General features: G+C 36.9%; 1 protein-coding gene across 2 annotated transcripts in view; it reads right to left on the reverse strand.

Moving 5' to 3' along the window:
- The window catches only part of LOC149067075 (cytosolic carboxypeptidase 1-like), a 67,927-nt gene that overhangs the window by 1,557 nt on the left and 38,520 nt on the right, over positions 1 to 27,850 (reverse strand). For both annotated transcript variants that reach the window (XM_089252895.1, XM_089252894.1), the window contains 6 exons: positions 19,876 to 19,947; positions 19,554 to 19,662; positions 16,832 to 16,961; positions 16,178 to 16,294; positions 15,416 to 15,592; positions 407 to 549 (listed from right to left, as the gene is read on the reverse strand). In XM_089252895.1, the coding sequence (XP_089109021.1) occupies positions 407 to 549; positions 15,416 to 15,592; positions 16,178 to 16,294; positions 16,832 to 16,961; positions 19,554 to 19,662; positions 19,876 to 19,947 (748 nt within the window). The remainder of the gene's footprint in view (positions 1 to 406; positions 550 to 15,415; positions 15,593 to 16,177; positions 16,295 to 16,831; positions 16,962 to 19,553; positions 19,663 to 19,875; positions 19,948 to 27,850) is intronic.

The following is a 27,850-nucleotide window of genomic DNA, read 5'->3' on the forward strand; positions in this document are numbered from 1 at the left end:
AATAAAATTTGTATTTCTTGAGTATGCACAATTAATAATAATTTACTAAAAATACTCATATCTCAGTGTGAATAATAAGTTGTCACATTTTAAATTTCTACACAGTATGTCCCATGTATAGAGCGTCAGGTTTTCTGTGAATTTTGTCTAAAACTCAACATTATATATGAAAAAAACATGCAATGAAAATTAGAATTTTTATCAAAACCATTTATATTTTTGTGAGTATATATGCTATTCTCATGAAAATGCATAAAAGTATTGGACAAAGTTAGTGCAATATTTTGCAAAAGTTTCAAATCATTTACAATTAATTATCATGACCACTTGACATAACTTCCATTTTTGGCAGAACAATAGGGGTTGTTATAACAAATGCTGACTATATAATCAAAGAATATATTACCTTGACTTAGATAACATAGAGGTATCGATGGGCATTGTGCAAGCAATGACACTGTTCTTGTCCAACCCTGGAGTTATTTTCCCAAAACATTGACAGAGTTTCGTCCCGGTCTCCTCTAGTTGAGATATGCCTATATGATAACCCTGTGTACAGAATATAAAAGTAAAATTTGAAGAAAAAAAAATCTCACTCAATAGATACCATTTTATAACAATGCTGCTGTTAATCAGGCCATTCATAATGCATGTTAAATGGTCAACCACAGTTGATAATGCTGTTTCAGGCATTAACAATAAATTAGTGTAAGATCAGCTAAGGAACTATCATCACTTAGTAAGAGTTCTCTCTAGCAATTCTTTCTCTAGCAAGATGGGGATAAATTACAATTGCCTGATTTAAGTTTGCATTATCAACTTTTTAATGCCCATGAAGGCTAGATAGGTGAACAGCTAAAGACGGGTACATTTTGGAGGCTTTTGTGAATGGCTGGGAAGAAGATGAAAGCTCTTGTCAAAAATGGGAACCAGAAAGACAGGTCAAAGTCCCACAGGATAATGAAGAGAAAGAAAGTAGACAAAACTTTGATGAATTCACTTTCAGAGGAAAAATCAGAGGAATTTCACAAACCTCCCAGCTCTCGTATCTGAGCATTAAGAGCTAATTGCAATAAGACTATAATCTGGCCCGTCCAGTAATCCAGAATTTTTTTTTTCTAGTATAGAATAGGAGGGTTTTCTTCTAGTAGAGAATATAATATGAACAAATGTACAAATGTGTCACTGCATGTCTTTGCGCAGAAGTTTGCATTATTTAAATGGGCTTTTTCAATTGACTTTCAGTAATCTGGTGAATTCGATAATACCATAGGCGTAAACTTATTGAAAATGTTGGGGGGGCTCAGGCTCTAATGGAACCTCGTTTATACGACGCGTCGTATAAATGCGAAAGCAGTACTGCAAAACGAACTTTTTCCGAAAATTACCCCCCCCCTTTTTTTTACAGACGTTTCCGAAAAAAAAATTTGTGAAAATCTGTCGTTTTGATTCAAAATCTTATGCTTGAGAAGAAATATACTTATAATACTATCATAACATTACTGTTGCTCAAGCAATTCTTCAATTCAATAAGTCTCAAGCAATTTTACGGTATTCATTCCAAGATTTTTTTTTTTTTTTTTTTTTTTATTTGGGTCCTTCAGAAACAACTCCCCGTGTTCCACAGAGTATACCACGAGGCTTACAAACGTAAGTAACAACAACAAACATATACGGTTCAAGAAACTCAAAATTTGCAATACAGCGTAATACAAAAGAAAGGAAAAATCAGATCAGTATGTACAATAACAATATACGAATGCACTTCAAAGCGCAATATTGCACCAGTGAATGCCATATGGTATCAATGAAAAAAAAAAAAAAAAAAAAAAAAAAAAAATTCAATACACACACATGAATAGAAAAATATACGACCACACATAAGTATATATATATATCCACACATACACATATATATACACACACCAATACATACATACAAAGATAGTGAGAAAAAAAAAAATAAATAATAATAATAATAACAATAATAATAATAATAATTAGTACTTAAATGGAAATTTTGATTAATTATTCAAGAATCGAAAACAGCACTTGCAAGGAAAATGAGAATGTACACATTGTATATACAAAAAATAAAATAGAAACCAATTATTTTTTCGCAAAGATATTTTGTACATATATTTTTAGAATGCGAAGGACTTCCTTTGATTTGACCAAATCGGACAATGCAGGCGGCCAAGAAATAGACAGTTTCTTAAGTTCTTTTCTGAAATGAACCCTCTCCTTCGTTAGATTTTTGCACGACAGAAGAAGATGCATAGGATCTTCTTCATTGGTTCCACATATACACAGCGAACTACTGGCAAGTTTCATTCTCGCGAGATAACTTTGAAAATTCCCATGCCCAGTAATAAATTGGGTCAGATGGAAATTTGTGGAGAAATGGTAACACTTCCTTCTCGCCGGAATCGAAGGGAAGAATTTCTTTACCGGCCTGGCATTTTTGGAACTGACATACTCTGTGTTCCACTGATGGATTGATTTGTGTCGATACACATATTTATAGTGAGATTTTGGGACTTTCACATTTTCTATGACATTAAGAAGTGTAGCAGACCGTGCGAGATCATCTGCCCTCTCATTCCCAGTGATGCCACAGTGACTTCGAACATGTGTGAAATCGATTATATATTTTTTCTTTTTAAGATCATTTATAAGACATTGTGTCTCCACCACAAGTTTTTCTGTAGAATTTATATCTTGTAGACTTTGCAAAGAAGAGAGAGAATCTGAACATATCAGCGCGCTATTATTATCGTTTCCAACACAAAATGAAATCCACTTGGTGGCAAGATTCAAGCAGAGGAGCTCGGCTTGAAAAACAGAACAGTTATTTTCTAATCTGAATTGGCGAAACAGGAGCTCATTCTCTTGCTTATAAGCAACGTAAGCGAGACCCACTTTGCCATCAATTTTACTGCCATCAGTGTAACAGATGAGATCGTACTTAGGAAAAGACTCTTCATTGTAATTTACAAGTGCGATAGCAGCTCGTGTCGCTGGGTGCGGAAGAGATGAAAAAGGTACTATACCCGAAAGGGAATTGTCATCACAATTTCTTGAAAATATGTTCTTGGCCTCGTTATTGTAGAGGATAAGGATGTCAATAGGTGTTTGCCCAGAAATAGCAAATAGTGCCTCGTAGCTAACTGAACGATATCCTCTAACAATTCTCAAAAGAAATCTCCGCTGAACTTTCAGAATATTCTTACGATTTATTTTCTTTTTCAGGGAATCACCCCAAACTCTGGAAGCATATGTAAAAATAGGAACGATGGCCTGATTGTATATTAAACACAAGACATCAGATTTCAATCCAAATGTATTCTGAGATACTCTCAAAAGGCCATTCAAAACACTTTCACATTTCCTAGAGAGGTATGTGATGTGTTTTTTCCACTGGAATTTTTTGTCGACAATGATTCCTAGATATTTCATTTCTTCAACTTCTTCAACTGCCACGCCATCCAGAGTTACATTGACTCCACCTCCATCCGGACATTTTTTATGCACCATCATAACTTTACTTTTTTCAGGATTGAATTCCATCTTGTAAGATTTGGCCCAAGAAGTAACCAGATCGAGAATTACCTGAGACGTTCCGCAAGCATCAGTAAACTTCTTCCGTTGAACAATCAAAAGCAGATCATCAGCAAAAGCAATCTTTGAGCAGTATTCGTGACTTGAAAGAACACGCAGGAGGTCATTTATTATTAGGTTCCACAGAAGGGGTCCAGATACCGATCCCTGCGGACATCCTTTTTCCGGGTAAAAGACTCGAGAAGCATTGCCTAGAGAAATTTCTGCTGAACGATTTTTCAAGAAACTTTTGACCAGCAAGTAAATGTTCTTTGGAGTTCCACCTTTCCTAAGCAGGTGCAAGATCCCAGGCCACCAAGCGTTATCAAAAGCTCCCTTGAAGTCTAAGAAACATAAAATTGTATACATCTTTTTCATCTTTCCCTTCTTTACGACATCACACAAACGCGCAGCGGCGTCCTCCGTTGAGCGCTGAGGAGTGAATCCAAACTGGTCATCACTCAGTTGACCCGTCTTCGAGAAATGCCATCTCAGACGCACAGTGAATAATTTCTCCAGGCATTTGCCCAGGCAAGACAAAAGACTGATGCATCTGATATTATTGATTTCAGTTTTAGATGTTCTGTTTTTCGGTATAGGTACTACCCTTGCTCTTTTCCACGACAGAGGAAATACGCCGAGTTGTAAGCATTTGTTGAATAAGAGATGCAATAGCGTCGGGAAAGATTGGTGGAAATGCTTAATAATGTCATTGTCAATTCCATCAGGACCCGGAGACTTCCCCAGTTTCAGTTTTTTAACAACACCGTTCACCTCATCAAGCGTAAAAGGCACATCATCAGCTGTTTCGAATGGAAGTGCAGCATCGGACCGGATGGCTCTGTGAGTATCATCATCGTCATTTCTCTCGTCTGGAGGAAAAGACTTATCAATGATTGCGCTGATGGACTGTCCATACGTTGCCGTGAAGACTCCCGGAGAAATTTCAATACCAGATATTTCAACGGTCCTCGAAAAGTTGTTTTTGACTGATTTGTAAATTTTACTCCAAACATTATGAGTGTCAATATCAGAAAGAAATCTCTTCCAGGAGGTTAGTTTTGCTTCCTTTAATTTGAGGTTATAAATATATCTGGTTTCAAGGTATTTTCTCTTGTAGATATCTTTAATAAGCAGAGATTTCTCTCTTTGGAATCTTCGTCTAATGGCATTAAGCTGCTTTCTCAGGCAAGAAATTTCAGCTGTCCACCAAGGAACAATGTGTTCTCTTATTCTCTTAAACGGGATAGAATCATTTGCTGCACTGATGATTAAGTCTTGTAGTCTCTCGACTAGAACCTCCAACAGTTCAGGATCAGAACATTCTTGTAGACTTCGAACGAAATCCTTTTCAAAATGTGAACAAAAGGTTTTGAAACGGCTCCACTTTGCTCTCCTGGTGTCAAAGAGTTTCGTCATCAAAGGAGGTAGCGGATTTCTTCTATTTGAGAGAAGTATTTTAAAAGCAATCATTCTGTGATCAGACATTGAATCAATATCTGGAATGTTCCAATTTATGATTTGTCTAAGAATTTCTTGACCGACAACAGTGACATCGATGTAACTGCTTCCTTGATTACCAACAAAAGTTGGGCCAAAGTCCTCATTTACAACAACAAGATGCCATGTGCAAAAGAAGTTTGTGAGTTTGAGTCCTCGAGAATCAGTATTAGAGCTATGCCACAGATCTGATTTACTGTTGGCATCCATCCCCCAAATAAGTCGAGAAACATTTATGTTCGAGAGAGTTGAAGAGAGTTTACCGAGATCCGAATCAATGTTTTTAGCTGGTTCAAAATAATAAGAAAGAAGAGAGAAATCTATGCCTTCAACTGAAATATGTACAGTAACCATGTTGAAGTCAGTGTTACGAACATCCAGAAAAGAAAATATTTTCTTAGATCGGATGACGATGGCTGCCTTCACCACATCCGCTGACCGATGAAAATGAACTGTGTAAGAGGGAAGAAACCCCGGAAGACTGCCTGCGAAAAAATGCGGCTCTTGAATAAGAGCTATATCAATGTCATCAGATTCCATGTTTAAAATAAGTTGCTGCGTAGCTCTCTTACATTTATGCAAATTAATTTGTACAACTCGCAGACAAGATCCTGAATTCAAATTATTATTCATAATGGATTCGAGAAAGGGTAAGATTTCTCATAAAATTGTCAGTCGGACAGCAGCTGTCATATGGTTTATGATTTACATCCACACACTTGGATGGATTTTTGGTTTTTGCGTTAAAACGAATGCAGTTGGCACAAACATTTTTATTTTTCTTATCACAATCAACACTTTTGTGTTGACCAGCACAGCTAAAACATGTAAGAACACCTCTACATTCACTAGATTTATGATTGTAACCCAAACACTTGAAGCATCTATTCATCACAACAAAGTCCTCAACAGTGCACATCGACCAATCAAATCTAAGACATTTTTGTAGTATGCATCGCTTTCGGACTGCCGCAGGAACATTGACAACAACATGTCTCGAGTCATTGAACTTTTTCCCCAACACAAATCTGAACCTCGATTCTTTGCTGTCACTGTCAGAGGAACATATTTCCGGATTTTGGTCAAACATTACTTGGACTAGCTCTTCATCACTGACAGAATTCGGTACATACTTGACCAAGATCGATGGTTGTCTGCCCCTCGGTATTTCTGAGACCAAGTTGGAACATCTTTTCGTCAAGGCCTCGCGGAGCTTATTTCTGTCATTTTCGGAAACACATTTAATCACAACTTTATCATTTTGAATTTTTCTCAGTCCTTGGATTCCAATCCCCATCTCTCTCGGATTTATTTGGTCTTTGATAAGTTTTTTGACCTCGTCCGAAGAGCATTTCTGGCCCTCAATTGAACTGACAAATAAATCGCATGTTTGTGACGATCGTTGGTCTTGTTTTTCTAAAGGCGCGATAGATGGCGGCACAGTGCACACCTGAGCGTAGGTACGACTCTCAACGGCCTTGAGAAGGGACTCTTCACAAGCCTTGCGAAAATTAGCAGACTTTAATCGCTCAAAATTAATGGTAATCAAGCTTTTCAACTCACTTAAAGCATTCCTTCCATCTTCCCTTGTTTGATTATTCATATTACACTTCGATAACAATGCGTTTTCAATCGTCTGAAACAACTGTTTACAAGAGGCATGAAAACTGGCGTCTTCATCGTTAGCCGCCATGTTGCCACCTATCATTCCAAGATTTAACCGAAAAAAAAGTGCTATTTAAACGTTATGTAAAACGTCCTTTACTTGGCAGAGAACACCGTTACAAAATTATCGAATGTGGGGGCGACAAAAATCCCAGTTACAGCCCTGGCTATCAGCATACCGTAGCCCGTTCAATAATTATTTCAGTACCTGTCAAAAGCCATTGAACACAGGGCCACAACTAGGGAGGAGCAGGCGGGTCTCGTGCCCCGGGCGCTAGACCGGATGTGGTGCAAATTCCATTCTAAAACCTCTCCTTCAACATTACAAGGGGGGCGTCAAAATGTGCGCTTGCCCCGGGTAACCAAGCATCTAGTTGCAGCCCTGATTGAACCAGTCAATCATCTTAAATTTTATTACTTTTTCAGTAAAAAATATGCATGAGAAACTACAGTCGATCCCGCTTAGTTTTTCCGCTTACAACGTTTCTTCATGATGGGTTTTTGAAAACCGTAAAACACTGTATTTCAGTGACACGTTTTCACCAATTGAAAAATTATGTGATTCGATAGATAGAAAAGGTGTTTTCCAAAGACTTGGGAGTTCGAATCGAAGTGAAAACGTCGATTAATTGAAGTGTATACAGGCAGGGCCCTGGGTAAAGCAGGAATTAGGAGGCTCTTGCGACAAGAGTCAAAGATGTTAATTGGTCAGTGAATGTATGTTGATTGAATTTCGGGGGCTCAAAGTTATAAAGGCTTCATTTGCCCATGAAGAAATTAGGCCCTGTATACAGGGATAATGTATAGCAACTGAAGCAAAACCTCGTACAAATAAGTAAGGTCAGAAACGTAATAGGGAGATATATACAAAGGGTTCCATTACATTTTCCTAAATACAGTAAAATCTCCACAAATGATCACCTGTACTCAAACACAAATATGCATCAGTGGCCGCCTCTATTCGACGTAAAATTTCTATGGTGGAGCCCCGTACGCTCTTCTCTTATATTCATTTATCGAATTTACTGATTTATTTTCTTCGAGTGGGTGCGGAGCCCCCGGGAAGTGTACACGGAGCACCGGTTGAGAACCGCTGCTTCAGTGAAAAGTTTCCCAAACTTTTTGTGTTCCATAGCTCTTCTTTAAAAAAAATTTCTTTCTCATTTCTCCCAACTCAAGCCCACCCATAGGATCCTATACTAAACCCATAGCTTCTATCGACCCTTTGGACAATTGCATCGACCCCTTCCCCCAGGGGTCGATATTTCACACTTTGGAAAGCACAGCTTCAGTGGCCATTCTTGGTTATTATACAACTTAATTTAATTGAAGGTCACGGGAAATTGACCTTTTTATTTTTGATTTATTCTTTTTTTTTTCTTTTTTTTGCACTATTTATAAATTTGTTATGATTAGTTCTGTTTGTTGCATTTATATAAATTAACCTCTTTTTAGCATTAATGTGTGTATAAATGTATGTAATTGAAGAATTTTCAGAATAAGTGCAAATTTTCAAGTTGTGCGGAAGATTAATTAAATTTTTGTAATTTTTCAAATTAATATTGCTCATAAATACAATAAAAGTTCGCTATAACAACAGCTCACAACCACAAGAAAAGTTTTCGCTGTAACGTAGTTCTCATTATAAACGAATTTTCACGTTGTGGTCTGTAAGAACATAAAATTATTGAAAATTGCTGCTTTATCTGCATTGGGACGTCTTTGAGATCATTTCGTTCTAATATTAACGATTGAACGGAACTCTAGTCATGTGAAATTGATTTTTGATCTCAAATCAGTTGATTCTCTAAGAGTATAAGACGTTTTCCATAGAATTTCGTATCATCAAAGGGGTTTAGATGACCAACTGAGCAATTAAAAGTCTGAACTTATTACATTCATGCTCACTTCCATGGATTTATGGATCAGGAAAATCGTCTATCGAATCGGAAATTCGACATTTTCAAATAGTTTGGTTGCTCAACTCCAAGGACCTTCTAGCTACAATGGACCATACCCGAAGCCCGGGTGCTTTATTTGCTTGTCATTCCTTTTTTTTCAAGTAAAAAGAAGTAAAATCTCAGGAGAAAAATCCGCCTATTTTTGACATTATTCATGTTTTGTTACTTGTGTGCACGTGTAGTTTGCTTCTTTTTCGAGCAACTTTTTCTTTCTATTAGTGAGCAGCTACGGTACTAATAACTAGAAATTCCTAAATAAAATACATGTAGAAATCATTTGCATGAGAATGTTTTTGCAAATGAATATGCACCGAGATAAATAGAAAAGATGCATTTAAAAACGCATTTGCGTTTTTTGCTTGGTTATTTGTTCTTTAGCACATATTTTCTCAGTTTTAGTTCATATTTAGCCATTTTTTTAAGTGGAAAATTCGGGCTCTAATTACAGGCGAATCCCGTTTTAACGAATACCGTTACAGCGAAAATATCGTTTTAACGAATGGTTTTCTAATCCCTCTAATAAGTATACATAGGAACAATGCAAACAATCTGAAATTTCTTTATAACGAAGTGTTTTCTCCGGTTTCTTGGACTTCGTTATAACAGGATATTCGACTGTATAACAATCATTTAATGTATTGTTATCAAAGTGAATGGGACAAGGGCGTAGCCAGAAATTTCGTTCGGCAGGGGGGACCAAAGTGATAGAACAATAGATTTGGTCATCTTTTTCCCTTTCTTCGGTCATTTTCTCACATTTCGGACGAGGGGACCAGACCCCCAAGTCTTCCTCTTCGCTACGCCCTTGGAATGGGACTACCCCTGAGCATGAGCGTACCTAAGAAAACCAATCTATTGGGGGGGGGGGACATTTTGAGTTGGTGCCAATTTTCCAAAAGCATTTAATTAACAAAAATTTATTTGATTGTTGGGGGCGTAGCCTTTGCCCTTGAGCCCCATTCTAGTTTGATCACGGTCCAAGTAAAAATATACTTTCATTTTCTCTCTCTCTCATTGAAACGAGCACAACTCCGGTCTATCGCCATAGGCAATTTATTCAGATCTAGTCATGCCGTAAATCTGAGTATATCCTCCCAGGATCCCCCAGATCTCACGAATCCCGAAATCCGCTGGGCGGGGTCATGAAAATGACTATATACAAAAAATATATTCAGAACAGTATATGCATCTTTATTTATTCCAGGGTTGGACAAACCCCAAGTGCCAGGTCACCATGGTGACTGGAAAATCTGTATTCGCGCCTAAAATTTTGTATATGTGATTGCTAAACCAGAATCTAGTGATGGCTCAAAATTTCCCGATTTCATAATTGTCTTCCAACATAGAAAGGAGCAGAGCCACAACTAGAGAAAGCAGGTAGGTCTGGTGCTCCGGACGCTGGACCAGAATGTGAGTCGAATTCACCCTTTAACTGCTTCTTCTACATGCAAGGGGCGCCAAAATTCCGAATTGCCCCAGATGACAAAGTATCTAGTTGCGGCCCTGGGAAGGGGGTCATCAATTCCCAGAAAGGTTGAAAAAAGATTATTTAAGATACTTTTCTCGTGAAAAAACCATGCTTGGCTCTTACAAAATTTGGCTGGTGCCTAAATTTTTTAATGATTTTTGTCGAGCCCTGTATTTATTTATATTTTATGATACAGTGTATATTTCCCCCAAAATCAAATTACATGTCACTTATTTAAGATTTATTTTACTCTCATATATTGAGTCATATATCAGGTTTTAAATTAGAAAAATAATAATTTTTTTAGTTGCATAAATTTCTTATTAAAAACTCGATTCAAATATTGTCACTTTTACAAGTACGCAAGCCAAATGGAGTTTAAATTGTTCTTAAATAAATTTTAAATATGATTGAAAAAAATAAAACATGGTAAGTTTTATTAATTTATTGATATGTCTAACAGAAAATTTTTTTTAATACTACGCTTTATTGATTATAAGTATTAGAGGGCTGCAAAATCTAGATTGTTTTTGAAGATTCTGAATAAATTATCATTAAAGAAAATGTTTAAAATGCATGAATTTATCAAAAATGTGTAGCTATATTTAATATTGCTTACTTTTTCTGTCAGGAAACTGTGCGGAATCACGAGGAACTTTTCCGTTTTCTTGTAATACAACATGTTTTACTAACAGAAGGTTATACTGTACGTGCACAACCGAATGTGGTCCACACAAACCATAAAATACTGTGGAACTGTCCATCTCAACATTTGTGGGGGGGGGGGGGGGGTTCAGTGGAAAAACAAGGAGTTTACTTCAAGTGGCTCCAAACACAGCTATTCTTATTTTGCAGAATCACAAACCTCGTCTAGATTTTTCTTCACCACCGTAATTTCTTTATATTCCAATTAGGATCATCTATGTCGGCGTCCCTGTTTCACGGATGGCCATCCATTAAGCACAAAAGCCTTGACCGGCGGCGTCAAGAAGAATGTAGTTTTCAGGATCAGAAGGGGGGGGTCCCCCCCATATGGACGGATGCCTCCAAGTGGCATATTCCCCACATAAGCGACACGCTATACACTCCCTGTCCTTCTAATTAGGAAATGGTGATTGTATTCAGTAAACCTGCATTGAAGCAGCCGAAACTGAACCCTATTGAAATGCTCTTTGTCAGCTGCAGAAGGTGCGGCCCCTTGATCATGAAAAAAAAAAAAAATACATGGAATAAAAAGCCTGCCAAAGATCCCAGGCTAGAAGCCCTTCTCCAGTATGTGGGAGTCCATTGCCGTGCTTATAGCTCGCTGAGTGCCCCCCCCCCCCCGGGAAACACGCCACTAGATGCCACGGACGGGCTGTAACTAGGAGTGAAGATCATTTTATTGTCGGGAAAGGGGGGGGGAAAGCATCGAAATGCCTCCTTGAGATCGACTGTAATGCCGCAAGATATTTAAAATTTCTTACAGTGCTGCGAACGTAAACAGGGTATGTAAAACCCCCCTCTTTGCGGTCACCGGCTGGACAAATAGAAATTCGTCCGTAAAAAAGAATTGATCGGGAAAGGAGGAACCCTATTAAAACCTTGAGAATAATTCTTCATTTTGAAATAAACACAATTTTTTGAATAACATAAGTAAGAAATACTACATCCTTTTTAGAAAAATTCCCCAATTTAATTTGCAATGGAACATAGAAAAAATTGCAGTATTTTCCGATAAATAGAGGTCGCATCCTGTAAAATGACCGGAAAAAAGTGTTTGTGGAAAAATCGCCACTTTTTTTTTACACGTCACAGCTTCGTGTAAGGCCGAAACTCACTGTACTGACGTGACGTGATTATTCCGAGTCTAGGTGTGGAAAAATCCATGCGATTTTTTTTGGGGAAGAGGGGAAGATTGAGCCAGCTCTCCGAAATTAATAAGAGGGGGGGGGGGAGTCTCGATCCCATTGGCTTAAAACAAGTTACGACAGGTAATACAAGTTACGACTTAATGCACTTAACATACGACTTAATGCACTTAACATACGACTTAATACAAGTTACGCTTACGACAGGTCCAAGCACTTCCCTGTGAAAAATCGGGGTCCTCGCGAAAGATCTGTCCAAAAGCCCGGTCCAACGGAGACAGGATCATTTTAGTCGTGGAGGGAGGGAAGAGTATGTAATTTTTTCACCCTCTCCCCACTAAAAAAAACGATCGAAACGATATTTTTCGTTCTTCCACCCCCCCCCCCCCCAGAATTAGCAGCCCCCACAAGAATTCCGCCTGTGAAAACTGCCTTCTTCCCTAGTTCCGGCCCTGGCTACCTAAGTGTTGGAGTACTGGAAACAGGGCTGGGGGGAGGGGTCAAATGTCTAGGGTGCCGGACCGGAGGGGGGGGGGGACGCAAATTTCACCTTTTAACCTCTCTTCAACATTTATTGAAATACCGTATTTAAAATTTCTATATAAGAGTGCTGCTAACGTAGATAGTTTGAGAATCCCTGATTTATAAGGAGGAAATTTCATATTCCTAGTATTAGAATGCAATGGTACCCGGCTCAGGGGGCTTTGAAATTTTCCATTCATTTCTTATTTTCTTTTTTTTTTTTGTGTGTTAATTTTATTTTACTATTATTTATTTGATTCCCCTCAAAGGCACCGGAACCTAGGAGTGGAGGATATTTGAGAGCAAAAAATTTTGTAAGGTGGTTGAGCCCCCCCCCCCCCAATAGTTTTCAGAAGAACAATGCAGTGCGTCCTCTGTTTCCTGCGTATGTGCTTCATTTCATCCCCGTATATAGGGGACGGCCAGCAACTTTCAGCGCTCTCTCCCCACCCAATGTTAATTTCTTCATGTCAGCGCCTCTGTTGTGAAGAACTTGTTAATAAGCTTAATCATTGTTCACTTTACCTCCTCCCACTTTTTTTCTTTTTTTGTGTTGTATCATGTCCCCATCCCCAAGGGTCACACTCAACAAAAGAAGGAAGAGATGCTCTTGAGTTTACCGACAGTGCAAGCAAGAGAAAGGATCCCCCCCCCCAAGTTATCTACACTGGTGCCTTCAGGCACCACTCTGGGGGGACGCAATTTAGGATGAATGGATGCTGGATTGATTCGGAGATAAGACTACTATTGTCACAGAACAAGTGCGTTGAGATTCTGAAGAAAAGTAAAAAAATAAAATTTCGAGCAGATGGATTTCTACTATTTAAAGAAATTTTTTGTCAAAAAGTTTTTTCTGAGCCAAGTGTGAGAAACATATCCACTCGAATTTTTGGGGGGGGCCGAGCCGGCTCTTCTAAAATGTTGGGGGGCTCGGGCCCACGGGCCGGATACAAGTTTACGCCTATGTTCTACCCCCACCCCCAGTCAAATTTTGTTGTAAAGGGGCTCGAAAAATGTTTCGGCATCGATCCTCAAGATCTGTTATGAATGGCCATTTAGAATGTGCTTTTTTCCCCAATATTTTTCAAAAAACATTGGGGGGGGGGGCCTAAAAGTTATTGGTCCTCCCGCATATACGGGACTCATGCGTGTACGAAGGAGAGGGAGAATGCATTGCACAATGGTTTTTTTCAGTAATTACTGGGAGGCTCAGTCCCCTTACAAAATTTATTGTGGGGAGGGGGGGGGGCTCAAATGGCCTCAGCCTCTAGGTTCTGGCACCTATTCTTTATAGAGTGTAATTTATTTCGGTTTCAATATCATTGCTTCCCAATTTTCAACCTCCCCCTCCCCCCCACCATGCATCTTTGGGCTTATTTTCATGTCGGCGCCATGGCCGTCCTCCGGTCGCAGTGAACAAAAGAAGAGACACTCAGTTTTTGCCACAGGCAAAGAAGAAAGAGCCCCCTCAACACCTCAAAGAATCTTCCTATCAGCTGTGCCTTCTGGCAGTAAGGATTGGAACCGATGGAGGGTGCAATTGGGGATTGAACGGCAGGGAAGAAATGAGATAAACGTATTGTCATGGAACAAGAAAGCCAAAGACCATCCAGATTTTTTAAAAGAACTAAAATTTTGAGCAGATTGTTTCCATTAACTAATTCATAATTAGGACAACTTTTGGTTTAAAAAAAATTTTTCATCATTGCAAAATGAATAAGCCATATTCATACGAATTTTTGGGGGGGCTGAGCCGCGTCTTCAAAAATGTTGGGGGGGCTCGGGCCCATGGGCCCTATAGAAGTTTACGCCTATGGATAATACACCATACCCTGGTATGATATGTGCCCAATTAACAAGAGTATATGTATCAAGCTCTCTGAATTATATATCCCAAATGAAGAACAACAGCATTTTAATCACAGTGCAAACCAATTTCTGAATGCACCCAATTTTTTCTGAGTATTTCACTCTCCAGATCCACGGAATTGTGCGATCATCACTTTCAAGAGCCAAATAGTATGAGAAAAGTTTGTTTCTAGTGAGATTCATCCTGTATATATAAAATATGAGAAAATCCATGGAACCTACACAAGAAATTGCCTGTCCTGAAATATTGCCTTGGATCCACATCCGTTTCCTAATTAGTACAATTTCACGGATATTTCTGATACTATAAAAAAATTATAGATGTTTCAGGCTTAGGGGCATTTACATCTTTCGTATCTAGGAATGGGAATACATTCCAGTGCTTCACCTGTTTTGACCATATGAGTGACCCTGTGCATGACCAACCCCAGAAATAAGTGAGTGACAGTCACTCAAAGGGTTGCTCACTTAATCATTCATATGGTCATTTACTCATAGTCACTCAAAATTACTCACTCATACGGTCATTTACTCATAGTCACTCACAATTACTCACTCATACGGTCATTTACTCATAGTCACTCACAATTACTCACTCATACGGTCATTTACTCATAGTCACTCACAATTACTCACTCATATGGTCATTCACTTGGTCACTCATACAGCTAATTGCTCACACATACAGTCATTCACCCAATTACTTGGTCACTCAGTCAGGGAAGGCAAAATTTCCAGATCCCATCTGCTGTTGCAATATAAAGATTGTGACTTGAATGCTTTGGCAACTGAAAATTTTAACAATGAAGAGGTCGTTGCAATACTAAAATTATTTTCAGAAAATTGATTTATACTGACTGGCTTCTGAGCCTTCCAATTTATTAATAATCTTATTACAACTCTGAATCTATTGTTCAGAACAAAGTTGGCTAAATAAAAATTTCACAAGAATATTCACCAGACACCCTCCCCATACTCACAGCATATAAGCCTTGATCACATCCACCATAAGTACACTCCATGGTGTAGCTTAGTGGAACATCAAACTGTCGCCAGATAGTCACTCGAGCAGTCGATTCCCTGCTCCTCTCTATGTTGAAGCAACAGTAATCAAGGGCAAATGTTGGAACCATGTGGTGCATGAGAAGTGGTATGACCTGCAAGAGAAACAATATACAGTAGAGCCTTCCAAAAACTCGAATTATTCAAAGAACAATAAAAATGCTTTAAATGTTGGTTTTACTTTAAAAGAAAAAGAAAAGCAAAAGCAGTACTAGCATACTCTATTTTAATTCTTGAATAAGATATAGATGTGATACGATTGATTTTGAAAAATAGAAAATGTGAAAAGGGCGCAGAAGTGAGAGAGGGATGGGGTTGGTGGTGAATGATGCCGAGACACTGATAGCTTTCAACTGCCTTTCCAATGATTTTATATAAGCAATTAGAAGACAATACCATTGTCTCCCATTATAAAGAAAACAATCAAACTTGCCCCCTATTTCTCAGCACCCCCAAGAAAATTAAAATGGTCTATGTCCATTGAAGGGAGCCTAATATTTCACTACACCAGTTACCCAATATAAGGCTGGGGGCTGTTTAGTCCCTTTCAAACTGAAAATATAAAAAAGTTGGGTTCTTGGAGGAAATAAAAAAAGAGAGAAGGGTCTCTTTCAAAAAGGAAATTAAAAAATTTTCGGTGCCTCAGATTATCCGGAAACTCATTAACAAAATATTCTCACCTTGAAACTTTCACAATCCATTTTAGTTTGGTCACTTGACCACCAAGACTGCTCTGGGTCACATCCATACAAGAACACATTGTGGCGTCTGGAATGTCCATGATAATCACAATATACCTAATATAAATCAAATATCATGTTGAAAAATTAATTACCAAAACACACAATTTACAAGTGTACTTACACAAAAACCAGGCATTAAATTTTTCACATGAGATTTTAGATCGAACAATGAATGTATTGTTTTGTGTTAATCTAAAATAAACACAAAAGTCATGATCATAGCCTCTGGCATCATGTGTGAACAGGGCCACAGCTAGATGCTTGACCAGCCGGGGCAAGCACACATTTTGTCGCCCTCCCCCCATTGTAGCCCCATCAGGGAATGTACAATAGAGGAAATACAATCTAACACTGAAATAAACACAAAAACTTCCACCTTTTTGGTGAGAAATTAAGACAGAAATGATTATCACAGAAAATATAATGAATGGTAAAATAATAAACAGTAATTATTTAGTGATCCTTTTTTGGTTTTTGGCAATAAATTTTAATGATGTTTAAATCTAGTTTAGGTCCCGGCAAAAAAACCCGAAAAACTGTCTTTGTATACATGTAGTTTTCGATTATTCATATATTAGATAAATTTCTTACTAATGGTTTCCTGCCCAAAGAGTTTAGGTAATAAAATAATGTCTTGGTATAGTAGATAGTTGGATGGAGTTTCACATTTGGTGTCACCCACTGCCGATTCAAGTCTTGTCCGCTAAGAGAACAACGATGACTGGAAACGAAAAACAAAAATTACATATTAGCTTTCAGAACTGAGAAATTAGACTTAATTAGACTTAAACACAACAGGAAAGCTTTAACATGCATTTAAGAAGAAAAAATACTATTTTTTTTTCCAAAATCAGATGGGATTAAATAATTCATAGAAATTTTTAAAATGTCTCTCTCTCCCTCAATACATTTCTGCTACAAAAACACTATAAATTTGCCAGTATTAAAATTTAGTGTAGAATAAAAAAATTGTTTTCAATCCAAACTAATTTTTTGAATTTTAAAATAAAGGAAATTTTTTTAGAGTACTAAAATAAAACTAAGAAATATAAATAAATAAATATATATATATATATATATATAAAAACAATTCTAACAATCAGCAGAAACTAGTCGAACTTGGTTAATTCGAAGTCAAAAGTCACACAAGTTTGAATTATCTAATCAATCTATTCTGGATCTGTAAAATGACTAAATTAAACTTGAGTATTTCACATATGATAATAATTATGAATTATTAAAATTTAATCCAACTGTTTCCAGAATTTTAGTAATTTATAATTAATTTTTGTTTGTACTTTCTGATACTATCCTCACTCTAGAAATGATGATAAAAAGTTTCATTTTGAATGGTACACCTTGATCTATAGGTTGAATGAATAGCATAATATGTATCAAGTGGTAAACATTCTCAATGCACTGCACCTGAACAATGTTAAAATGGGCATTAAATTATTATCAAAGAAAAAACGCTTACAAATTAGCATTTTGGTATTTTCCTACGCTGGCGTTTCAATTAATTGAAATAGCTCACTCGTCATTAAAGCATTTTTGTTGGATTTGTTCAGCATGGATAGGCTTTTTATGAAATTAGATCACTAACTAGTTTCAAAACACTAGCAATTTCTTTTTGTGTTGAACTAGAAATTAAATTCAGATACACGTTTCATCATAAAATGGGTGCTGTTTTCAAAGAAAAAGCATCATTCATTTTTTAACAAAAGTCTATCATAAAATCTGGGTATATCCAGGATCATATGTGCATCGTGGGACCTGAAGAGATTTTTCAGAGGCCCCTTTCCCTACCTGTCCAGAAATGCCTGTTTACAAATTTACATGCTTAATTTGGGAAGAAGAGTAGAAGTAACCAGGACCTAGTCTGGGCTCACTAGAGCCACCAAGCGGAGAAGAGTAGATGTGGTCTAGGACCCAGCCTGGCCATGGTAAACAACAAAAGGTTCACTAGAGCTAAAAAACCATAGACATAAATTTTGAATATTGTGAATTCTTTCCATTTGTAACTTTTTAAATTTACAACTATTTTTTTTTATGTGTTTTATTGTCATGCATCATGTAATACATTATATATGCATAATAAACCACCTGACACACCCAGCCTCTCATCCGGGGCAATGGCTAAAATTGACAATTGTCAATAGAGCTTGAGCGATTCACGGTATGCTTAACCTAGAAAATTGTAAACAGATCTTAATATTGTCAGTTCCCCCCCCCCCCCGATCGTTCCTGGGTGGGCCCATGCATTACGACAGCACTGGATATATCTTCAGGACTGGCTCCACATTTCTTTTCATGTTGCTCAGCAGGCAGAATGTTATGCATGGCAGTTTGACCAGAAGTCAAGATAGAGAAAATGGCATCAGTGGTGTTCTGACATTACATCAGAATTTTCAAATTGGGTATTTTTGGCATTTAAACATTTGCTGTATAACAACTTGGTCGAGAGAAACAAAGTCTGACTGCTTATAGAATTTTTCCAAACTAAACTTGCTCATACAAAAACTACAATGGTTCTGTATGAGAACCAAACTCACCCTGTAACTTTGAATTTTCCCTAACATTAAAAAAAATTCTAATAAAACAAAAAATTTTAATATCAAATTAGATAGAAAACTCAAAAGAACCTTCTAACAGTTTGAATTAACCAAGTTCCACTGTATAATAAATATATTCTGGAAGTTTTTCATCCGTAAACGGAAGAATGAATAAAACTTTCTCAGCTGTTTTAGCTAGTCATCTTACTTTTCCCCCAATGCTATGAACGGCAGTCAATCCATGTCTTACACAGAAATGTAAATTGTACTTGTTACAATCAGTCTTGGTGGAGTTCAGTAATTTAAGTGCTATCGAGGACAAGTCTACAAAAGTGACATCAGGAATATAGAACTCGGACTACCTTAGTAGATGAGGTGCTCGCTTTATAAATTTTCTTGTTTCCATTTGCTGTGTAGCCTGCTGTGATTAGTTAAATTCTGAAAACCGATTTTTGACTGATTGAGAACAAGTGGGTATTCTAATCTTACAAACTAGTTTCTCAGGATCCAACCAATCACAGCGAGTGGAAAAGAGGAATTTTGTAAATAGATTATCTAGTTGACTCAGGCAGTCTATCGTCTATGCTCTCCAAGTCAACAATGAAGTGATGTCACCACCATAACTGTGGGAGAAACCTTTGGGGAAAATGCAAGAAGACCATAGCCAAACTACCTGGAAAACTTCACCTTTAGCTATCAAATTCTGACCATAAAAGACTACAACGAATATAGTAATGACTTTCTTTAAATTATGGCATTACCATCCATTAATAACTCCATCAGGGTTCAACATCGGCACAATCTTAAAAATGAAGGACTCCCTTAAACGGTGAGCTGATGGTTTATTGCTGAAAAGGAAGTCAAGTGTACCTAGGAGAAAAATTCATTCTAAATGTATTTGCTTGAAAACTGTATTGTTTCATAATGGTAATTAATTACAAGATACATGATAAGGTATTAAATTCAATCACTGACATATAAAACTGAAATCTAGCAATTTAAATTTTTCAACTTTAAAAGATTAATTAAAAGTTTTAGTTAGTATTAAAAGATGCACCAAATGAAAAGTAAGAATAAACAAACCTTTCATGGCCCATGATGAATTACTTTCTCCAGGATGAACCCTAGCAGTGAGGAATATATACTGCCGGCAACCTGAATCCACAAGATATAAAAGAAATTTGCAAATGTATGAAGGCAGCAAAGTAAACAGTCAAACTCAGTACTAAAATTTACAAATTGTATATGAACGACAATGTGAAATCATTTGAAATAAGACAGTAATATGACATAAAGCAGGTGTCAGCACGGATCATGGCCTCAAAACTAGTGAAAATAGTGACCAAAATGTTTAAAAAAGTGAGCAAATAGTGACCAAAATGTTTAAAAAAGTGAGCAAATAGTGACCAAAATATTTTTAAAAAGAGACCAAATGGACAATCAATTTTGATTATTACCAAATTGAATGAATTGAAATTGAATTTAGTTTTAACTTTGCATTTCAATAGAACTCATTGAAATTGCTTTTTTTTTTTTTACATAATAGTGTGAAATAATTAAATCAAACTCAAACGCATTCTGCTAACCAGAAAAGTTTTGAATAACTTATCAAATTTATCAACAACTATGTGTGAGAGAATAACTACATTATATCCTTTCTGAGTAACAGTAGCAATGCCTTCCCCCATATTGCTTTCCACAACCCATCTTAAAATTAATTTAAGCAGGAAAAACTTCAAAACGGGAAAAAGTTTTCACATTCAAAGAAGGGGAAAAAATGAAATAACACAAAATTTGATGAGAGAATTTGTCTCATCTACATTTCAGTGGATTTTTCATTCATGTTATGCCATGAATGACAGTATACAAAATGTACTCAAACTTTTTTAACTAGTACAAATTTGATTTACATACCTAGGTTTGTATAATACGTTCCAACAAATTTTAAGAAATTTACTATAATGATTAAAAACTATAAAATTAAATTTTTAACAATATTTTAATTATTCAAATTATTAAATCGAATAAAGTATTCAAATTATTAAATCGAATAAAGTATTCAAATTATTAAATTGAATAAAGTATTCAAATTATTAAATTGAATAAAGTATTCAAATTATTAAATTGAATAAAGTATTCAAATTATTAAATTGAATAAAGTATTCAAATTATTAAATTGAATAAAGTATTCAAATTATTAAATTGAATAAAGTATTCAAATTATTAAATTGAATAAAGTATTCAAATTATTAAATTGAATAAAGTATTCAAATTATTAAATTGAATAAAGTATTCAAATTATTAAATTGAATAAAGTATTCAAATTATTAAATTGAATAAAGTATTCAAATTATTAAATTGAATAAAGTATTCAAATTATTAAATTAACTAAATTTTTTTAATTATTATACGTTGACGGAGGGGCAATCCACCCTCCCCCCAGCGTCAATGGTCTACTGATGTATACATATATATGATGTATATTAATTGTCATCGTGCCACACCACTAAGGCCTTCAAGTCTATCTCCACCTATGGCTGGACTGGGAAAAGTGGGTGAGTCTACTATTTTACAGGGGGGGGGGGGGTACCAAAATAATACTGCCCTTGGGTGAGGGGGGAAAAATAAACCAGTTTTGAAATTGTTTGGTCTTTGAGAGAAAATTTTTTAAAAATATATTTTTTTTCTTTTTTTTACACACAACATACACCCCTGCAAAAAAACACACATTTACTCCTTTACCCAGAAACACAGGGGTTGGGAAGTGACAAAGTCCATTTCGGAGCAGCTTTGAAGCAGCAAAATTCAGGATTCTGAGCAGTTTTGGAGCAGGAAATTCAGGATTCTGAGCAGTTTTGGAGCAGGAAATTCAGGATCCGGAGCAGATATTTATAAATTGGAGCAGGGAAAATTAACAAGAATATTTTTGTTACCCTCACCCTTTTTCAAAATAAAACAACTGCACTGTCTTTTGCTATCAAACATCTTTTCATCAGCTTGTTTTTTGTTTTCGGTATTTCAGGCTTTTGACAGCTTGTTTGAAAGAGACGCTGTCATAAAATTTTTCACACCAGTCTATTTAAGATGATTTTTGCTTACTGAGGGCACTATTGTCTGTCTGGAACCGCAGTACTTCAAATGGGCTTAAAATTTTCTATAAGTTTTCAATTTTTTCATACTTGGAAAGAAATTGTTGCAAATGGGAGAGAATTTCGGAAGAATCAACACGACGTTTGGCGATTAAGTACTTATTATTTGGCGAGATTGGCGATCTGACACTCGTTATTTGGCGATGTTGGTGATCTGACACTCGTTATTCGGCAAAGTTTCTAAATTAGCATTCGTATTTCGGCGGAAACGCACTTTTTACTCCCGGAATGAAAATTTTTTTCACGAAACATCGGGATTTGACGCAGTGACGATCGACTACAGTAATTTCTGCTGTTTCCAGAGGAGACTTTTTTTTAAACGGCAACTGACTCGCATTTGCGCTTTAAAGCTGAAATACCATTGCAAACCATCTTCAGTTGCACGATCACGGATATTATCGCGATGGAAAGGCCGATAGTTTAAATAAGGCGTACAGTTTAATAAAACACGCTCTTAGAAAGAATCGTTTCCCGGTCAGCAGGTACAAAAATTTTTTGGCGTCCTTTCCGAAATTCCAGGCATACGGAAGCAAAATTAGCTATTTGGCGCAGAAAAATACGAAAATACACTATTGGAGCAGGATGGCGCAAGATGTTAATTTTGGCGCTGTGTTCCCACCCCTGAAAACAGTATAATTTTGGCCCCTGCCCCCCCCCCCCGTAATTTTTAACAGAAAAAGCTACTCTCCGCGGCCTTCCCCGTAAATTTCCCATGAACCTTGTAAACACCAATGTGGTGACTTTTTTTCGCGCCAAGGAATCGCCGTTTTGCAGTAGTCAATTCAAGATGGCTGGCAAAGGGCACAATGAATAAACGCCAGAGGCTTCGCCACTGGACTTATCCCGTTGCTGAGATCTCTTCCAGCCCAGCTTTCGTGGCAGAGTCTGGAACAAAGTGAGTGCACCTAACAGTTTGAGTGTGTAGCTAGTGTTGTGTCTGATATTTCAGTGCTGTCATCTATACTTCAAATTGGGAGTGTAATGATTGAATATTTGTAATATTGTAGGCCTGCTGCTCTCTGTGGCGAGACTTTTTAACGGGGAGATCGGCCCGCATCGGTTCCCAATTTCAGGCCAGAAGCCTTGAAATTGGGAACCACAGAAAACCAACTTCAGCCGACCACCACTGTGGCACCGGTGGGGTTCGAACCCGGATCCTCGCGATGAGAGTCCGTCACACCCACAAAGGGCACATAAAAAATTACAAAAATATGTAATTTATATGAATCAACCGGCGGCAATATGCGAAAATCGATAGAAATATATCGGGAAACACGGAAAATTAGGATAAAATGAACACAAAAATCGAATCAACGACATACGGGGTTTATAAATGCGGTTGATAGAGTTTATGGATGCTGTGCTGTCAGGGTTACCTATTTTAGCGCGAAAAAAAGTCGCCACGTTAGCGCTGACACCTCCCGTAATTTTCAACGAACAAAAACAAAGAATTCGCCCCCACCCGGGGCACCCGATTTACCATGGCCGTAATACAATTGGTTTTTCTGAAGGGGAAACGTAATTTTACTGCCCCTTGACTGTGAAATTCGATAATTTTGCAAAGGAATTTTTATTGTCTTTTCTTAAATATACCATTCCATCAAAAACGCCGTCCGAGGCATTGCCCCCCGCTCCCAGTTTTAGATCTGATCACGGTATGTAGCAACCCGGGTCGCAAGTACGAACGAAAATTTACTATCGCCCGGGGCCGGTATCCACTCTTTTTAACAGAAAAAGAGTAAACTCGGCACCTTTCTTCCAGAAGCGGATAAAGGTCAGTTGACGGCCCGGGCATAAAAAAAAAATTAATATTAGGCCCTTTAAATTAGGAAAAAAGTGTAAAGTAGGGGCCAAAGGCGCGCTCGGTGTGCCCACCGTTAAATCCGCCTCTATTTACGGCTCGAATGCATTAACTGAGTGAGTTTTTATCAGCTTGATGACCAATTTTCATCTGATTTGGAAACCCTTGTGTTAAACTAAATGTTGAATTGCTGGATTCTGTGATCTTTTCATAAATAGTTCTCCTCTCGATCAAATTTGGGGCAGCGGTTTCTTGCTGAGATTTAAATCCAGTTAGAAAAATAGTACGAATTTTATTTGTAAATAGAGATCGCGATTTTCAATCGGTAATTTTTTTTTATTGTAAGTAAATTCAAAATACCTGCGAACTTCTTTAACCTTGGCCAGCTACAAGAGTATTCTCCAAAGCGTATTAATACGTATTAATAATACGCGTCTTTAATACGCACTTGGGCATTCTCCCGCTGCGCGTAAGTTAGCTTCTGCACGGGCTCTCTTAAATCGTCATTTCAAATAACATTAGAAAAAAGTAACGATAGAACAAACAACAAATGTAACTTGCTCGATGCTCCAAGAAAGGAATTCGGCCCTTAGGACAAACTTTTTAAAACAAATAAAATAAAGGATCAATTTTAAAATAAGATGAAAATGAAAGAACGAGTGAGCACGTGGGGGAAATAAGAATGAATGGTAGTAGGGGGGAAAATTCTTTGTTGTAACTATACGCCTTTTATGCTAGTTTTTTTTCCGACCGGCTTTTCCATAAAATGACGATTCTTTAACCAAGGAACTATCTTTCCAAGCGCCTTGAAATCAAGTTATGCTGACGTCACACGGTATGCTCCCGGGAAGATAAGACGCCTTTGATCGTAGTTCAATGAAGGGAGGGAGAAAATTAGCGATATTGAACCGGTAAAGTGTTCCTCCTTGAAGAAAAGAAAAACGCTGACAATAGAAAAGCGCGCGAGACCGAGGTTTTTTTGCTAAAAAAGTAGAAAAAGGGACCTGGGCCTGAAAATACGTAATAAAAGTGACCAGTTTCTAAAAAAGTGACTTTTAGGGAAAAAAGTGACCCATGCCGAACCCTGCATAAAGTACATCATTAATTATATTAAGGGTTAAAAAAATATAATGGATAGGTTTAAAATTGACACATTTTTATCCTGCATATTTCACAAATACAGTCAAGCCCACTTTTAGCAAGAGTAGATTTAATGAGCAAATTAATGCATTTTGTTTGATGCAATGTTGAATAGCCAATCTTGCTTTTAGCATGTAGCTTTTATGCTAGCTTGAATTCGATGAGGGATTTTTTAGGAAAACCTTGAAAAAATTAATACAAAAATGAGTAAAAATTAAAATCTAATCTCGGGAGAACAACAAAACGGTTTGAGTATCTTTCACCATAATATAGGAGGATAAAGCACTTCGACGAGGATTAAGGCTCTTAATGAGGGATGACTGTCAATCAAGGGGTTTGACAAAAGATTTATCACACACTTTAAGTTTGTTGTGTTTCAGAGTGCAGAAACAGCAACACTGTCTAAAAAGGAGGAATGAGCATGGAAAATGAAGACCAATTCTGACCAATCAGAATTTAAAAAAATGCCAATTTAGCCCTTCCTCAACTTTCAATACAGACTTCATGTGTTTGAGGATCATTGGCAGAATTTTTTATTTCTCATGTGTTATGTTCTTTTTTTTTTTGTAAGGGGGAAGAGAATGTCCAAAAGCAAATTTTTAACTGTCAGTGTTGAATAAAAATCATCAGAAAAGGTGAAAAAAAAAAAGATCAAATATCATCTTATACAGCCCATTTCAAAAGTTTAGACACTACAGATTTTTAACTGCGCCATGGATACCGCTTCAAATTTTGATTTCATTTTTTTTCTACTTGTGATCAGAATGCAAAAACCTACTTCAAACTTCAGTCATTGTCAAAGAAAATTTTGGATTTTTTAAACTCAAAATTTCGAAAAATAGCTGTCTCAAAATTTTAGAAAACAAACTTCCAGTTATATGCAAATTTTGAAGATTTTGCTAATACGTCATTTCTACATGGCATATCAGGGATGTGATAGTATAAAAGCGGGGAGGTATTGGAGATTGGTTTTTATTTTTAAAAAAAACTGCTGAAATTGCCACATATTTTGTATGATGAAATCCTTCAAGTGCTTCATTTGAAAGTAAAAAGAAAGGCTTATAAAAGGCATTGCTATTACATTGAGCCGGTCGAAATGAAGTGTCTGACATGTAGTGATTCAACGTTTGTCTCAAAAGCCAAAACCTGGTTGTGGTAGGTGAGTACAAGTTTTAAAAACAAACCGTTAGAAGATTGGCTTCAATGCAAAAAGAATTAGCTTGCATGAAATTATGAAAGATCCTGGAGTGAAGATTTCAACAGATACAGTTCATAGACAAATCAGAGGAGCTTGTACTTGATTCATAAAAGAGTGGTTAGGAAATTGCCTGTCACAAGGAAGCGCCAGAGAGGATGAGAGGAGACTGGAATGGGCACAAAATCATATTTTTTATGGAGATGAATAGCTTGGCATCATATTTAGTAGTGCAAAAAAAATGATGGAACTCACATGTTCTAGACAATGTTTTCAGAGATGGAGCTTCAGAAATGGTATGGGCAGCATTTGCTTCTAATGGTCAGGCTTCCTAACTTTTGAAACTGGTCGTAAACACTCTGATGCTTAAAGGAGATCCTCCAGAAGAAGATTTGGGAGGACCAAATTTGGCATTTCAATATTATAGCGTCTATTCAAAGATCTGCTACCACAAAGAAGTTCTTTAATGCGAAAATGTATCAGTTTTAGACTAGCTAGCGATGAGTCCTGACTTGAATCCTATCAGGAATGTATGGGCATACTTATGATAAATGTGTTTGCAAATTAAATAAGTATTTGACTGTTGATGACTTGAATAGCTCTATTGAAGAAGCATGGTATAATTTTGACGTTGAAACCCTACAGAATTTAATTAGGTCCATGGAGGATGGTGTGTTGTTAAAAATTATGTCTATTAGCAATTAAAAGTCTGTAGTTTTTATATTTTCCATGCTATAAATATTCTAAATGTTCTTTCATGGAATTTTTGTTCCTTTAAATCAGTGTTTCCCAAAGTGGGCAATATCGCCCCCTGGTGGGCGATTGTATGGTCCAAGGGGGCGATAGAACCTACTGATTTAACATTGGTTCCTATGGGTTTACTTGAGTTGGGGGGCGATGAGAGGAAAAAATTTTTTGATGAAGGGGGCGATGGAACAAAACGTTTGGGAGACTATGCTTTAAATGCATAAATGCTTCAGATATTATCCATTAAAAAGGTGCTAATTTTACACCATATATATATGTTGCTGAAGAGAGAAATCATATAACAAAAATCACATAGGCCTGCTGGATGGACCACACAGTGCATGTGCATGTAATATATGTCTTTGTGTAACTTATGTTTGTATATATTATATTATATATTTGTATCTTGTAATTGGTTCGTTTAAATAAATAAATAAAGCATAAATACGTTTTATATATATATACGGAGTGATTATAAAAAAACTATCCCGACATATGGGCCCCTAACTATCATACCATTCACAGAAACTGAATGAAATTTTGGCATAAGGTATTTTGAGGTATGCGCTCAAGAATGATATGGAAAACAACAGTGTCACTAACAGTTACGGTTACAGTGAGAAAATTTCGAAAATATCAAATGGCAACACCAAGTTTTTTGTATTGGAATGCGATCTCCATACTGAAAAACACTAAATAGTGTTAAAATGGCACCTGTAGCACGAAAATCCCCGGAGCTTTTGTCGTGCACCAGAGCATTAATGTTCGTTTCATTCGTCACACCGTTTCTTCGGCTGAGATCCCAGCCTGATTAGTCCCCCACAAGGTCATGTGGAAAATTTGTGAAACACAATAAAATGCTTTATTTTATGCTGCTTCTCTGTCCTTATTGGTTGTCCTCACTTTTAACCTATCTACCGCCGGTGATTTTCATGCTACAGTTGCCGTTCGAATGCTATTTAGGGTTTTTCACAATGGAGATCACATTCCAATACTTGGTGTTGCCATTTGATATTTTCGAAATTT

This window comes from Pholcus phalangioides, unplaced genomic scaffold, assembly GCF_987345545.1.
Source record: "Pholcus phalangioides strain wild (caught in Gottingen) unplaced genomic scaffold, Ppha-v1.0 ptg000031l_1, whole genome shotgun sequence".
Taxonomy (NCBI): domain Eukaryota; kingdom Metazoa; phylum Arthropoda; class Arachnida; order Araneae; family Pholcidae; genus Pholcus; species Pholcus phalangioides.